Raw genomic sequence first — 13,684 nt, forward strand, 5'->3', positions numbered from 1 at the left:
TACTTGGCAGGATCCAAATTTGAGTAACCTCAAATAACTAGAGCCAAATCATTCTGATTATTGGTTGCCCCTTTTTAGAAAAGTAGAGAAAGTTTATTAGTGGCTCATAGCAGCATGATACCCTGCTAATATCCACCCCATGACCCCATGGCCCCCAGGGAGCATGGACAGTCTCCATGATGTCATACCTCCCCATGAATACGCTCTGGGACAGGGAATAAATCCCATCCCTCCCTCCCTCCCTCCCTGACCCCCTCCCTTCCCTAGTTCCTTCCTTCCTTCCTTTCTTCCTTCCTCCCCTCTCCATTTCTCTATCATCTCTCTCCCTTGCTGTGTCTCCCTCTCCTTTATCCTCCCCCCCTTTTTTTTTTATCTCCCTCCCTCCTTCCCTCCGCTTCTCTCTATCATGCTTCCTTCTCCCCAATGTCCATCCCCTCCTTCCCTCTCTCCTCCCCTCATTCCTCAGGGTTCGTCGCCCGGTGCCAAGTGTGCCGCCGAGCCTTGGCCCATGCCCAGGGGGAGGCGTGCAAAGCACAGTGGCTGTGTGGAGGACTGGAGGTCGAGGCAGAGGTGAGCGGGCAGGGAGAGGAGAAGTGGAGAGTGTGTGTGCCAGCTGGCTGATGTCCCTTCTGTCTGTGGGTAGGAGGAGCTGCTCCCTGTAACCTTTTACTGACAACAACACCCTACGCCCCAGTCCTGGCAGCACTGTATACTGCTGTAGACACCCATACGCCCCATAGTCCTGGCAGCACCGTGTAACAGGACTGGTGCAGGCAGGTAGTGTAGTGTTAGTGTAAAATGTAAAATGTAGTGTAGTATTAGTCATGTTGTGTAGTACAATAGAGTGTAATGTCGTGTATTATAGTATATAGGGCTGCAAAAACAATTGTCTTCTTAGTGATTATTCTATCGACTTTTTTGATTAAATGAAAAATCGAGAGGTGCAGTTTTTTGGGGGCAAACAAAAAAATATATATACTGTATAGTGTGTATATATATCAATGAATCAATGTGAAAAAATATTCAAATAGATTTTTCAGTGTAGTATGGTGTAATGCAGTGTAGTGTAGTACGGTGTAATGCGCTGTAGTGCAGTACACGGCAACAGTATCTCAATCCAGGGACTTGGCTTGGGAACCTGAGGGTGGCGGGTTCAAGACCAGCACAGTTCACAGTAAATGGAGTGTGGACTGATAGCCAGATCACTTCCCGGGCACTGCCGAGGTGCACTGCCGAGGTGCACTGCCGAGGTGCACTGCCGAGGAGCACCTGAGCCCTGCACCCCGGCGTCGCTGCATGGCAGCCCATCACTCCACCATCCCTCCACATTTGCATGTAAATAAGACCTGCTGAGTGTGCATGTTTGCGTGTCGAGCATATGTGAGTATAAAAAAACTGAGCAAAACTAGAATTTCCCCATGGGGATTAATAAAGGTAATCTTCTTCTTCTTCTTCTTCTTCTAGTGTATAGTGCAAAGTAGTGTAGTGTATAGTAGTGTGTAGTAAATGTTATGGTGCCGTGTTGTGTTTTGCTGTAATGACTCACATTATATGCTGTTCCATTGTATTATATCTTATTTGAGTGTATGTATTTTACAATTTGCTACAACATACTGCACACTATTAAGTTGTATTGGGATAATGACAGATTTTTCCGTATTTGAGTATATGGTGTTGCAGTAGGATATTTGGATATTTTATTGTATTTCTTGTATCGCAAACATATAAACAATCAAAGTAATACGGGTTTAAACATGTTTAATTGCTCAGTTTTGAAGTTAATGTAAATTGCTAGGCTCATTAAAAACATTTGAAGTGGGCATAACATTGATTGATGGTGCTTTACGCTCATTACTGCCCCCTAACACTTTTGAAGTGAATTGCAGATCAGGAGGCCAGACAGTACCGGTCAATATAGTGTGTCTACTGTCTAATAATAACTGTGAGCTCTGCATTTTGGAGATATCGTGGGGAAAGTATCTCCACCCCTCTACAGATACAGATTTTAACTTTTACAAATACATTCTGAGGCATAGTGCTGACCTTGAGATACCAATGAATATATGCCATTTCAAAGAAAACTAAAAATCTAAAGATTGAATTTGTAATAGTCACATGAATTCAGGTACTGTCTTTTGTTTTATAATTTATATTGATTTGTAAACAAAACAGGGAAAACTAAAAGCCAAAGCATCCATTATGAACATTTTGTAGTGACTATTCATCTTGTAAAATTGATCATCAATCTACAGAGCTGGACTGTTAAAATGTGTATTAATATGTAAGACTTATTAAACTAAAATATATTCACAGATTCTGACAGAAATATTGAAGAATATTTATTAAAATAAATAACAACAACTGAGGAGCAGGGTTCTCCCTGATATTTGGCACATCAGAGCTACGTTTTCATCCCATGTCAGGCCCACCTGGCACATACTGTACAACCTAACCTACTTTATCCCATGCTTTTATGTCTTATGTCTTCAACGTTTTTCAGGACAAGGACCCCTCAGCTGAGAGAGAGAGAAATGAAGCATGGGGACCCGCACTACATATTGTATAAAATTGTGTTGCAGATTAAACCTTTTCATAGATTTCATAGATAGCTGCATAGACTTGTTTGACAGCACTATCATCGGTGTTGTGTAAATTAATGTATTTTGTTTGTTTGCACATCAATATTTCTATTAATATGTTGGATTCATGTTACTGTGTATTTTCAGACATTTAACTACTTAAACCCTCATTACTTAATCCTATCACACAAAATATTTGGTGGCCCCAGTGTAGTAACTCTGAGGACCCCCGAGGGGTACCGGACCCCCTTTTGAAGACCATAATGTGTGTGTGTGTGTGTGTGTGTGTGTGTGTGTGTGTGTGTGTGTGTGTGTGTGTGTGTGTGTGTGTGTGTGTGTGTGTGTGTGTGTGTGTGTGTGTGTGTGTGTGTGTGTGTGTGTGTGTGTGTGTGTGTGTGTATATGTGGGTGTCTTACTTTGTCTTTCTCCACAAAGTCAATATAGGAGGTCCTCTCTATCTCCACAGGCTGACCCTGTCGGTCGTACAGAGCCAGGACGAAGTGGAAGAAGTTGGACTTGCGCAGGTTAGAGGGAGGCTGCTTCTCATAGTGAGCTCGGGCCAGACCCACTCCACTACAGGGTGGACAGAGAGAGAGAGAGAGAGAGAGAGAGAGAGAGAGAGAGAGACAGTATCAATCCGTTAGTTGATGAGCACTGGAAACATTTATATTATAAGTATGTACCATCAAACCTCCTGCTTATAGAATAATAGAGTAGAATGAGCTTCGGTTAGGAGATCCCCTCCAGTACTAAGGAGCGCTATAAACATGTAATGCGTAATATAAAACTCACATGATTGACTCACACTCACATGATTGCATCATCACAGTTTCTTTTTTTTGTTAAACACAAAAATAATATTTCCTTCTTTATTTTATTCAACGTGAAAAGAACAGTTTATTATTCTTATTTAAAATTCAAAGGCTTTCTTGTTTTGTTTTTTTGTTAAGTTTTGTTTGTTTGGGGGGGGGGGGGGGTTGCACAAAAATATTTGCCTACAAACAAATGTACAATTCAGCCATTTAGCAGACGCTCTAGTCCAGATCGACTTACAATAAGCAAGGTAATCACATACATCAAAAGGAGAGAGAAAGACAAATGAGACAGATGACCAGACACGGCTTATATTCTGAATACACCTACAACCAAAACCCTGTTTAATCACTAGCAGTACAACATCACCAATCCACCAGGTTGCAAGAAGGGAGAGACAGTGAGAGAGACAGGGAAATCAAGAGAGAGAGAGAGAGAGAGAACAGCGGAGGGCGAGTGAGAAATAAGCGACATTTGGCCTCCTCATTAGGTTCGTCGTGTGTGCCACGTGCTCCTTTTGTGTGATTTGTATCTTTGACCACCCCGACAATTGGAGTTTGGCGGAGGAGACGGGACCCAGGAGGCAGCGTCTGCCTCGCTGCCTGCCAAGCGCTGTGGGGCACCGTGGACTTGGCACGCCTGGCACCCTCCGTCTCCCTGACCTGTCAGTCAAACCCACTCCTCTTTGCCCAACACCCGGCTCTCTTGGGCCAGGAGAATAAAAGACCTTCACACACGCTCACTTCTACAGACGCACATGCACACGTACTACGCACACACACACGCACACACACACACACACACACACACACACACACACACACACACACACACACACACACACACACACACACACACACACACACACACACACACACACACACACACACATACACACACACACACACACACACACACAGACCTAAACAGATGCGCACATATGTAGGGAGACACGAAATGCACACGCACGCATGCACGCAGGCAGGCGCACACACACACACACACGTGCACGCGCCTTTTCACCATTGATTTGCAGAGTGAAGGATGCATGCTCTACCAACGTACCACCCACTCCGCTAACTAACACTGGAGTTCATTGAGATTCAAATTGGAAATCACAAGCTAATGATGATTGAAAGGTTGTGAGGAGAGAACATGCGGTGTGTGGAGATGTGTGTTAGAACCATACAGGGTTCATCAGGAATTTGAATTGCATGAGGTTTTCTTAACAAAGTTAAGGGATCAATTCAAATCCAACAGACGTTCTGTTCTGAACACAAATGATTGTTTCAAAGAAATTGCTGCAATACAAATATCTCAAATGAAAAATATTGACAATACTATCAACACTGTTAAGCCCAATTCATACTTTGTCGCACTACGGTGTTGTTCACCTTAAAAAACTGATTTCCAAGGAATAAACGTGAGGCATTGCAATACATTAATGAAGCATAAATTAGGCTTTAGGAACCCTCACCATTACTCTGAAAGTTTATATTATCATAAAATCACTTTATAAACTTTGATTATAAAACATTGCTTTACGGTATATATATATATATATATATATATATATATATACCGTAAAGCAATGTTTTATAATAATGTTTTATATATATATATATATATATATATATATATATATATATATATATATATATATATATATTCTTTTTTTTAAATTATTATTATTATTATTATACACAAACTATATACAGTATATAGTATATGTGAAATATTACCATCAGTAAGATTGAGAGGAAAGGCTATTGACAAAGTGCTGCAGTCAGTGACGCAAGCAGCTGAGGCAGGAGAATTACTGCATCTGAATTTCATTGAATTGATTTTTGGGGCAGTGGGAGGAATTCACATGGAGAAACGGCTGAAAGGGAGACATTGACCCCCTTCTCTGCTGCGCGACCTTTTCATAAATGTAGGAAGATTGTAGTGACAGGACAAACCCCCCTCGAGACATGATATACACCCACTGTACTGCATGACACCTCCACATCGACTCCACATATCTAAATATCAGCCCAGAGAAAAGGGAACACTATTAGACAGAGGTCAAGCGGAGCTGTGAATATCCAAATGGGACACAATAACATGAATAGTGGGTGGGTGTGCCCTGGTGGCTCAACCAGTTAGAGCACGGCTTTGAATCTGAAGAAGAATCTTCCCTATGTTTCTCAACTCTATGCAATACAGGCAGTAAAAGGTTTTAAAGGAATTGTACTAAAGCCTTAATGTCATAAACAACGCAGAAACCCTTCTCCAAATGTGTCAATTGTAAGTCCAAGGAAATGACAACAGCTCATATTTGGTGGGGGAAAAAACAGATTCTGAAAATGAAATAAATTATACAAAATCAAATGGCCTTCGAGAATTGCTTCTTCACTACAGCCGAGTGAATTATTGAAACGTGTTTCAGGAAACCAGCTTTTTAACTGAAGAAAGATCAAGTCATCAAACTAAAAGACTCAACACTATCAATTTCCACTGCCTGATCCATGAAAACAGCTTATGAACACCAACAAAACAACATCGCTCTCACTTCCAGACTGCCTGAGATATCTCATGTTTCTTCAGCAGCTTCCTAAAAGTGTCCATGATCAATATCAAATGCCAGGCATTTGTTTAAAAAAAAAACAAATATTTATTCATGTGCAGCACGTCTTCCAGGGAGAAGCAATTGTGTTTGGAAACTTGCCTGGATCTCTCTCTTTTTTTCTTTTTTCCCCTTTCTTTCTTTCTCGCTCTACATATGGACGTATTCCCCAGACAATAGATTAATACAGCCGTGACCTTTGTGCACCGCTATTACCAATGCTTAATGCCTCATTTGTAGGCCAGTTTGTTGAAAGCTAATTCTCTGACTCGCGGTTCTAAAGATGCGGAGACAAAGCGCAGCAGCACTGGGGACTGTAGGTTTTTACCTAGTTGAGGGTCTATCTGGAGATATACTCACAATATGAAAGGGGTAATTTACTTTGGGGCTCTGAATTTCTGTTTGCTGCCTGGGTGGATATTAGTACATGCTAATAGAGAATCTATGGGAAATAATAAGCCAATATTAGCCCTATGAACCCATAGTGTCCCCATACTGGGGCAAATATTCGGCGCAAATAGCAGATCTAAAAGTTCACAACGCAACGTTGCGATGCAAGCTTGCAGATCGGCTATTTTGGGCAAAGAGATTTGGTGTAGTAGACTAGAGCTAAAAAGGTAGGGGGCCAAGTAGACCGATGGGGGATACTGGTCAACGAAGTACAGTATAGGCTTTAATTGGTTCAGTGGAATTGGGCTGTTGTACAGTCTTGGGGATATGCCGCACCTACATTTCGCTACTTGTATCTACCGTATATGAGCGAGTCAGAAATGAAACCTGTGATGTTTGATTTTTTTTTATTGGAATATGGATGCACTTGTGGTAACTGACCTAAAGGGCAGAATCCAACAAGCTTAACGGGGTTTTCTAACTTCCAGAAAATAACCTTAAAAGGTATAAATGTGTCATTACATTTTGCCTCTCAAAAAACATCTCAAAATATGTCCATATTCAAATATTCCAAACATCTACTCCTTAACAAAAACAACCTGGCATGGTTCATTTGGTAGGGTTTAGTTTGTTTGCCCATGTACTGTAAATGATTAAAAAAAAAGCAATAATAATAACCAAAGCAACAACAGGGGGCTTATAAAAACACCCGAAAGGACAAAAACAAAACATCAAGATGACAAACACAGACGCTGATGAATTTGCCATTTGGCGCACATTGTGAGGAGCCTGAACTCACCCACATGCCATCAGGAGTATCACTTCCACAAGTGAGCCCCTCACTTGACTATTATCCCAATTACCCAGAATGCTTTACACTGGACATACAGGAAGACAGGAGACTGTCCTGTCAACGTACACCCTCCTCTTCCAGCTCTCTCCCTCCACTTGGAAAGCTTGTTAGCATTATTATTTCAATTATGCTAATTGCGGCAGCATCCACTCGAGGCTCTGTGCGTATGCGGCTGTTAGCACTTGGCACTAGGTGTAATAAAAACAGTATCGATGGCACACGGCTCTCTTATACATGCCCTGTGTGTAAATCACACGCCAACAGTTAGACAGTCCCCCCCCCCCCCCCTCACACACACACAACAAATAGTACAAACAAACCGAGGCGGACGGCGCGTAGCTCACTCTACAAGCCTGTTTGACACGTTTCCGCCGTAAAGCGTGAGAATAAAGGTCAGGCGTGAAGCGGAGACTGTCATGTAGACCGCTCTGTAAACAATTACTGAGCAACACGACGAGGCATTCGGTATGCATGCAACACAAACACATGCAAACACATGCAAACACACACACACACACACACACACACACACACACACACACACACACACACACACACACACACACACACACACACACACACACACACACACACACACACACACACACACACACACACACACACACACACACACACACACACACACACACACACGCCGCTGACTTCAGCATGCAGCTGCCTGAATGTTGTATGGAACAACTCAGCTTCAGCTCCAACACCAGTTCCTCAGCCAATAGTTAGTTACTGTACCATCAGGTTGTGCTTTCAAATTAAAAAAAATCCAGTTTGTTTCCAGCTGTACATTTGAAGCCCTCCTAAAGGAGGTCTGTTCTCTTTGCCATGCGGCATTAGTGCACACGTCAAAGTCTGCGCTTTCCAGCGGGTTTGGCCTAATGCAATGCAGCAAATTCTAATTATGATAAATGAAAAAGGTAACCCCAGGCTAAAGCCCTGACAGCCCGCAGGGCTCGCAGCACTGGAGGGAAATAGATATTAAGCACTGAGACTGTACTGCTGTGAAATCATGGCCTAATGAACGCGCTGCAGAGAGCAGAGATCTGCCCAGAGCACACCCCTGCAGCCGCTGTGGATGCGCTAAGGAGTGTGTGGGTCAATATGAGTGTGTGTGTGTGTGTGTGTGTGTGTGTGTGTGTGTGTGTGTGTGTGTGTGTGTGTGTGTGTGTGTGTGTGTGTGTGTGTGCAAGATATTGTGCGTGTTGCCGTGTGCATTGTGCGTGTTTGTGTGTAAGGCAGAGGTTATGGGGTTTAAAAAGTTCAACTCGACCTGGAAGACAAACATGACCTCCCAGCTCCTATACCTGTCTGTTAAAAGAGCTGTATCATTAGTAAGCTCAGACCTGAATGAACAAGGGAATAATTCAACCCAGATTCACACAGAACCGTGACAAGCGCGACTGGTTCCTTCCAGTTCTACTTGGATCATACAGCCCCAAGATGGGGGAAAAAACGGCTAAAGCATTGCATGTGAAACAAACACATGGATGTACTGAACATACGGTGACCAGACATCCCGGTTTGGCCGGGATTGTCCCGGTTTCAAACTGGCCGTCCACAAATATCTTTAAAACGCTCAAATGTCCTAGTTCTCAACGTTCACTACCAAATTGTCCTGGTTTTCACCACAATTAGAATAATAATATTGCTGTTTACATATATACAGTTTATCATGTTCTGTCATGTTAAAAGGTGCTAAAAGTAGTGTCATAGCTCACAATAAATAGTTTTGAAAAAATAATTACAAAAAAAGTGATCAAAAGTCAATATCTAAAATTGACATCACAAAAAATATTAAGTCCAAACATTGTGTGTGAGTTAGTGAGTGAGTGAGTGAGTGAGTGAGTGAGTGAGTGAGTGTTTGTTTGTGTGTGTGTGTGTGTGTGTGTGTGTGCGTGCGTGCGTGCGTGCGTGCGTGCGTGCGTGCGTGCGTGCGTGCGTGCGTGCGTGCGTGCGTGCGTGCGTGCGTGTGTGTGTGTGTGTGTGTGTGCACGCGCACGCAGTGTGTGCATGTGTGGGGATGGCGATCAGCACATGGATGTATTAGGCCAGGGTTAAAAACAAGGGTCTCGCACCACATGGACTGAAATCTATAAGTGTATGTCTTCTATTTGGGAAGTGTTCAAACTTTCACTTTTCAGCAGCAAACTAAGCAGAGCGGACTTGAAGCGAGCTCAATGACGAGAGACGCACGTCAAGCAGGGTTATTTGTGCATGCTCGCCTTAACCTCTGTGTTAGGTTGCAAGGTACCGACATATCCCAGACAAAAAACACCCATTTGATTTGTATCACTCTGAAATCGGAAGATTAATGGGAGAAATTAACAATAGAAGTAGAGAGACTTGTGCGAGAATCGGGAGTGTCGGCAGGTAATGCATGCAGTGTCACGGAACAGTAAAACACCTGTCAAAACTCATTTTTTATTCATGAAATAAACTGTCATTAAGAAAAAGAAACATGTGTTATGTGTTATGAACTGATGTGTTTAGCTATGGACGATTCAGAATACAATTTTGGTGTCAACTTCATAGCACATTCCAGCTTCTGTATGACTGTTGGTGGGTCACACAGTGAACAAGAGGGTAAGCTCAGCAGCGGCTATTTAATTTTACAAGGAGTCATCCTCTTGCTTAACCGCTTAAGGCTGAATTATACTCCGTCATACATTGGTGTAAATTAGCTATTGTCAGCTATTTTCAAATGATTTTTTAAATGTTAAAATTGTCTGAACATTTGCCCATAACAGGGACACCAGAAGTGGTTAAAGGGCCATACCACTGCCAACATACCGTATGTTATTGTCTAATCCCAGCTTCAGCCATGTATCGTACATAAACATAACTATTTTCTGCTATGCCTTTATTTTTAGATTACACGTTTGTTTACATTTTCTCCAAAGTCATTAAAATATTACCTGGCTAAACATCACTGAGCTGTTTAGAACGTTGTGTATGTGTACAGTATGTCTTTTGTTCAGGTACTGTTTTGAGCTAGACTTTTACAATCAATTCACATGTATGAATTAAAACAAATACCAGCTCGTTTGACACAATAATAATAAAATAGCAGAATCTGGTGTATTGGACTAAGCTAGTTTCAAGTCTCTGCGAGTTGATTACCGTACTGAAATGAATGGAAAACATTGGCTTCCTCGAAGACCAAACAAACAAACTACAGTATGCTTTGGAAAATGGTGGGCAGTAATGTCAAGAGTACAGGGAGACATAATCAATAAGCTAAACATGCCATAACACTGGTATGATTCTTTAAAGAAGGAGGAGAGCGCCGTTGGCTATGTGTTGCTTGCTGCTATAGCATACAGGTTCACCTCTGTGTGAAATGCCAAATCTTAAGGGATCGACCCGTATTTCCCTATCAACTCCTCCCGGTCGACCTGCAGTAACTTTTTAGCTTTTTGGTTGCTGGATGTTCACCAGGTCCAGAGACACTGGGCTACATGTCAGCGACAGATGGGTTTTTCCCCCCTCCATATATGTTAAAACATTTCCCTGCATACATTTTTTTATTCAACAATGTCACAAACACAGGGGGAAAAAATAAACAGCCAATAATCAATACAGGCTACATATTATATTAGGCTTTAGACTATAACTAATCAAAACTCTGGTTTGCGAGACAGACAGGAGAGCTTTCAGGAGCGTGGAAAACTGTGTAATTTGGGACTGTCCTGCATTTTTCAGGACATCTGGTCTCCCTATCTGTATATACTGTGTATATATCAGATTGATAATAATAATATTAATAATATTAATAATATTAATAATATTAATAATAATAATAATAATAATAATAATAATAATAATAATAATAATAATAATAATAATAATAGAAATAAATATAAAAAAGATATTATGAGATCAAAAAATTACTGCATGGGATGGGTACTTGGTCATCAAAACCATGCATTGCAGTCATAAAAAACATATACTGTATATTATAATAAATTGACATTTAAAAATGAAAAACCAGTGACTTCAACTGGACTCACCTCAGACCGGAAGTGTGTGTGTGTGTGTGTGTGTGTGTGTGTGTGTGTGTGTGTGTGTGTGTGTGTGTGTGTGTGTGTGTGTGTGTGTGTGTGTGTGTGTGTGTGTGTGTGTGTGTGTGGCCAAGTAGGAGCACTCAAAATCTCATACTGCAGGTGCAAACAATGCTAATGTATACTTTATATCGTGTCGCTTGCTTTAAGTAACAGATTTTTAACCTGACACATTGTGATGCATTATGTTTTTTCAGTTGAAAGAAACAAAAGTGTCTGATAAAAATTGCCCATTACACCGAATTTCATAAGCGGGATGGGATCATTTAAAACCAAACACCACACTGATCTTTATAGCTTAGTTACATAATATGTTTTTGTTTATCTTTAGTTTTAAGGACTGATCTTCACCAAACACATCTGACCATGCAAACTTCTCCAGTGAGTGAGTAGAATTCCTCTATGGATTAACTTATGCATGTACATCTACGTACATGCATACACATTTCTACATATTCACAAAATGCGATCTCTCTCTCACGCACGCACGCACGCATGCTCGCACGCACCTATATGTGCACGTGCTCACGCACACACGCAAACACACGCAAACACACACACACACACACACACACACACACACACACACACACACACACACACACACACACACACACACACACACACACACACACACACACACACACACACACACACACACACACACACACACCATGGCATTAATCAAATAGGAGATGGGGTGTGACCAGCATTTGAGTCTTTAACTAGCGGGGCCTGCTGCCTTACACACAACAGCCTAATGAGGCATACAGCATGGCCTTATTTACACACACGCACACGCGCACACGCACACACACACACACACACACACACACACACACACACACACACACACACACACACACACACACACACACACATACACACAAACATCCACACACATACATATACGGACATGCAGAACAATAACTTTGGTTCTGGCTCACCGCCAAAGTGTTAATCAAATAAACGGTGAAAGTGTAAATCTTATGAACATGTGGAAACACCCCTCTATTTGATGGTTACATAGTACGGTCCTGCAAGTGGACAAATCACCCAACCTCACAGGACAACAAAAGAGAAGGGATCAGTCTGTTACTGTTACTACTCATGTCACAGTGATCTGAATTTTATCATTTGGTTTTCCCTTTTAAAGTCATAAACAGATTGTTAGTCCACAAATAGAGGGAGAAAAGGGAAAGAGATAGGGTGATATGGGGTGAAAAGGCTACCCTACTACTGTGCTTACCACACTGAAATAATCTTTTTTGAGAAACTATTTCCGTTCAAAAACAGTTTGGGGAGGCAGGGGGAGTGTTAAAAAACGAAGAGTATTAAACCAGCCCAAGCAAAAAAGAATGCTGGGGGAAAAAAGACATCAGAAAAATAGAAGTGCGGGAAAAAACAGCACTTGTCCCTAGCTAGCTGCTAAACATTCCCCTCACTCTAATTGCCATAGATGTCGGGCTTCGCCCTCTAAAATATGCACATATTGTGCATGTACAGTATGTGTGTGCGCGCATATGGGAGAAGAGTAATTTATGCAGGGGTGCACAATTACTCTGGAATACATTTACCCAATCAAGGATGTGCACTCTCTCGTTCTCTGTCTCTCGCTCTCTCTCTACCTCTCCCTCTCTCTGGTGCTTGTTTGGTTGGCTCTTATTAGCCGTGTAATATGAGCTAATGAGTGGAAGCCTGGTACACGATGAGAAGACAGGCCTTATCTGTGTGCGCGTGTGCGCATGCATGCATGTGTGTGTGTCTGCGTGTAATCTCAGATTCTTCTGAGGTTATGTGATGTGATAACACCCATCACGGCTACTCCAACCCCGACGCCTCTTTGCTCTTCTACAGTATGCGCTCCTGCTGATCCATTCACTGTGTGCCTTCACGTCGTCTCCCCCATCCCTTCTCTACTCCTCAATGTGCGTTTACATGAGTTTGTTGAATTGGAATACAGCGTTTTAAAGATAAGAGTGCCACAATGAAGCCACTATACCTACACAGTAAAACCCTCCAGTAAAAGTCTGTTCTTTTACCAGCTCTCATTCTCTCCTCCTCACCCGTCGCCACCTCTCCTGTTCTTGTTCTTTCACTGTGCTATGTTCTCCTTGGCTCTCGGCTCTCGGTCACCTCTCCTTGCACCGTCACAAGCCGTGACAACCAAGCGACATATTTTCCGATCACACTGTTACTGGAAGAAATTATACATCAATGAGCACGGACATGTTCTGCTGGCGTAAACTTGCCTCAGATTTCAAGGTATTTTGTCTCCGCTTGAGCAAAGTGACTCCATCTCTGTCTGGGGATAAATCTAAGTTGACATCTTTAAAATGAAACTGTTAGCGACACTTCTGTCTGG

The 13,684-nt window shown here is 42.1% G+C and overlaps 1 protein-coding gene across 6 annotated transcripts in view; it reads right to left on the bottom strand.

Moving 5' to 3' along the window:
- Positions 1 to 13,684, bottom strand: part of LOC308076539 (transcription factor COE3) — a 127,550-nt gene that overhangs the window by 105,968 nt on the left and 7,898 nt on the right. For all 6 annotated transcript variants that reach the window (XM_080416882.1, XM_080416880.1, XM_080416884.1 and 3 more), the window contains exon 2: positions 2,996 to 3,152. In XM_080416882.1, coding sequence (XP_080273008.1) covers positions 2,996 to 3,152 — 157 coding nt within the window. The remainder of the gene's footprint in view (positions 1 to 2,995; positions 3,153 to 13,684) is intronic.

The sequence above is a fragment of the Gymnoscopelus braueri genome (assembly GCF_963280865.1).
Source record: "Gymnoscopelus braueri genome assembly, chromosome: 20".
Taxonomy (NCBI): Eukaryota; Metazoa; Chordata; class Actinopteri; order Myctophiformes; family Myctophidae; genus Gymnoscopelus; species Gymnoscopelus braueri.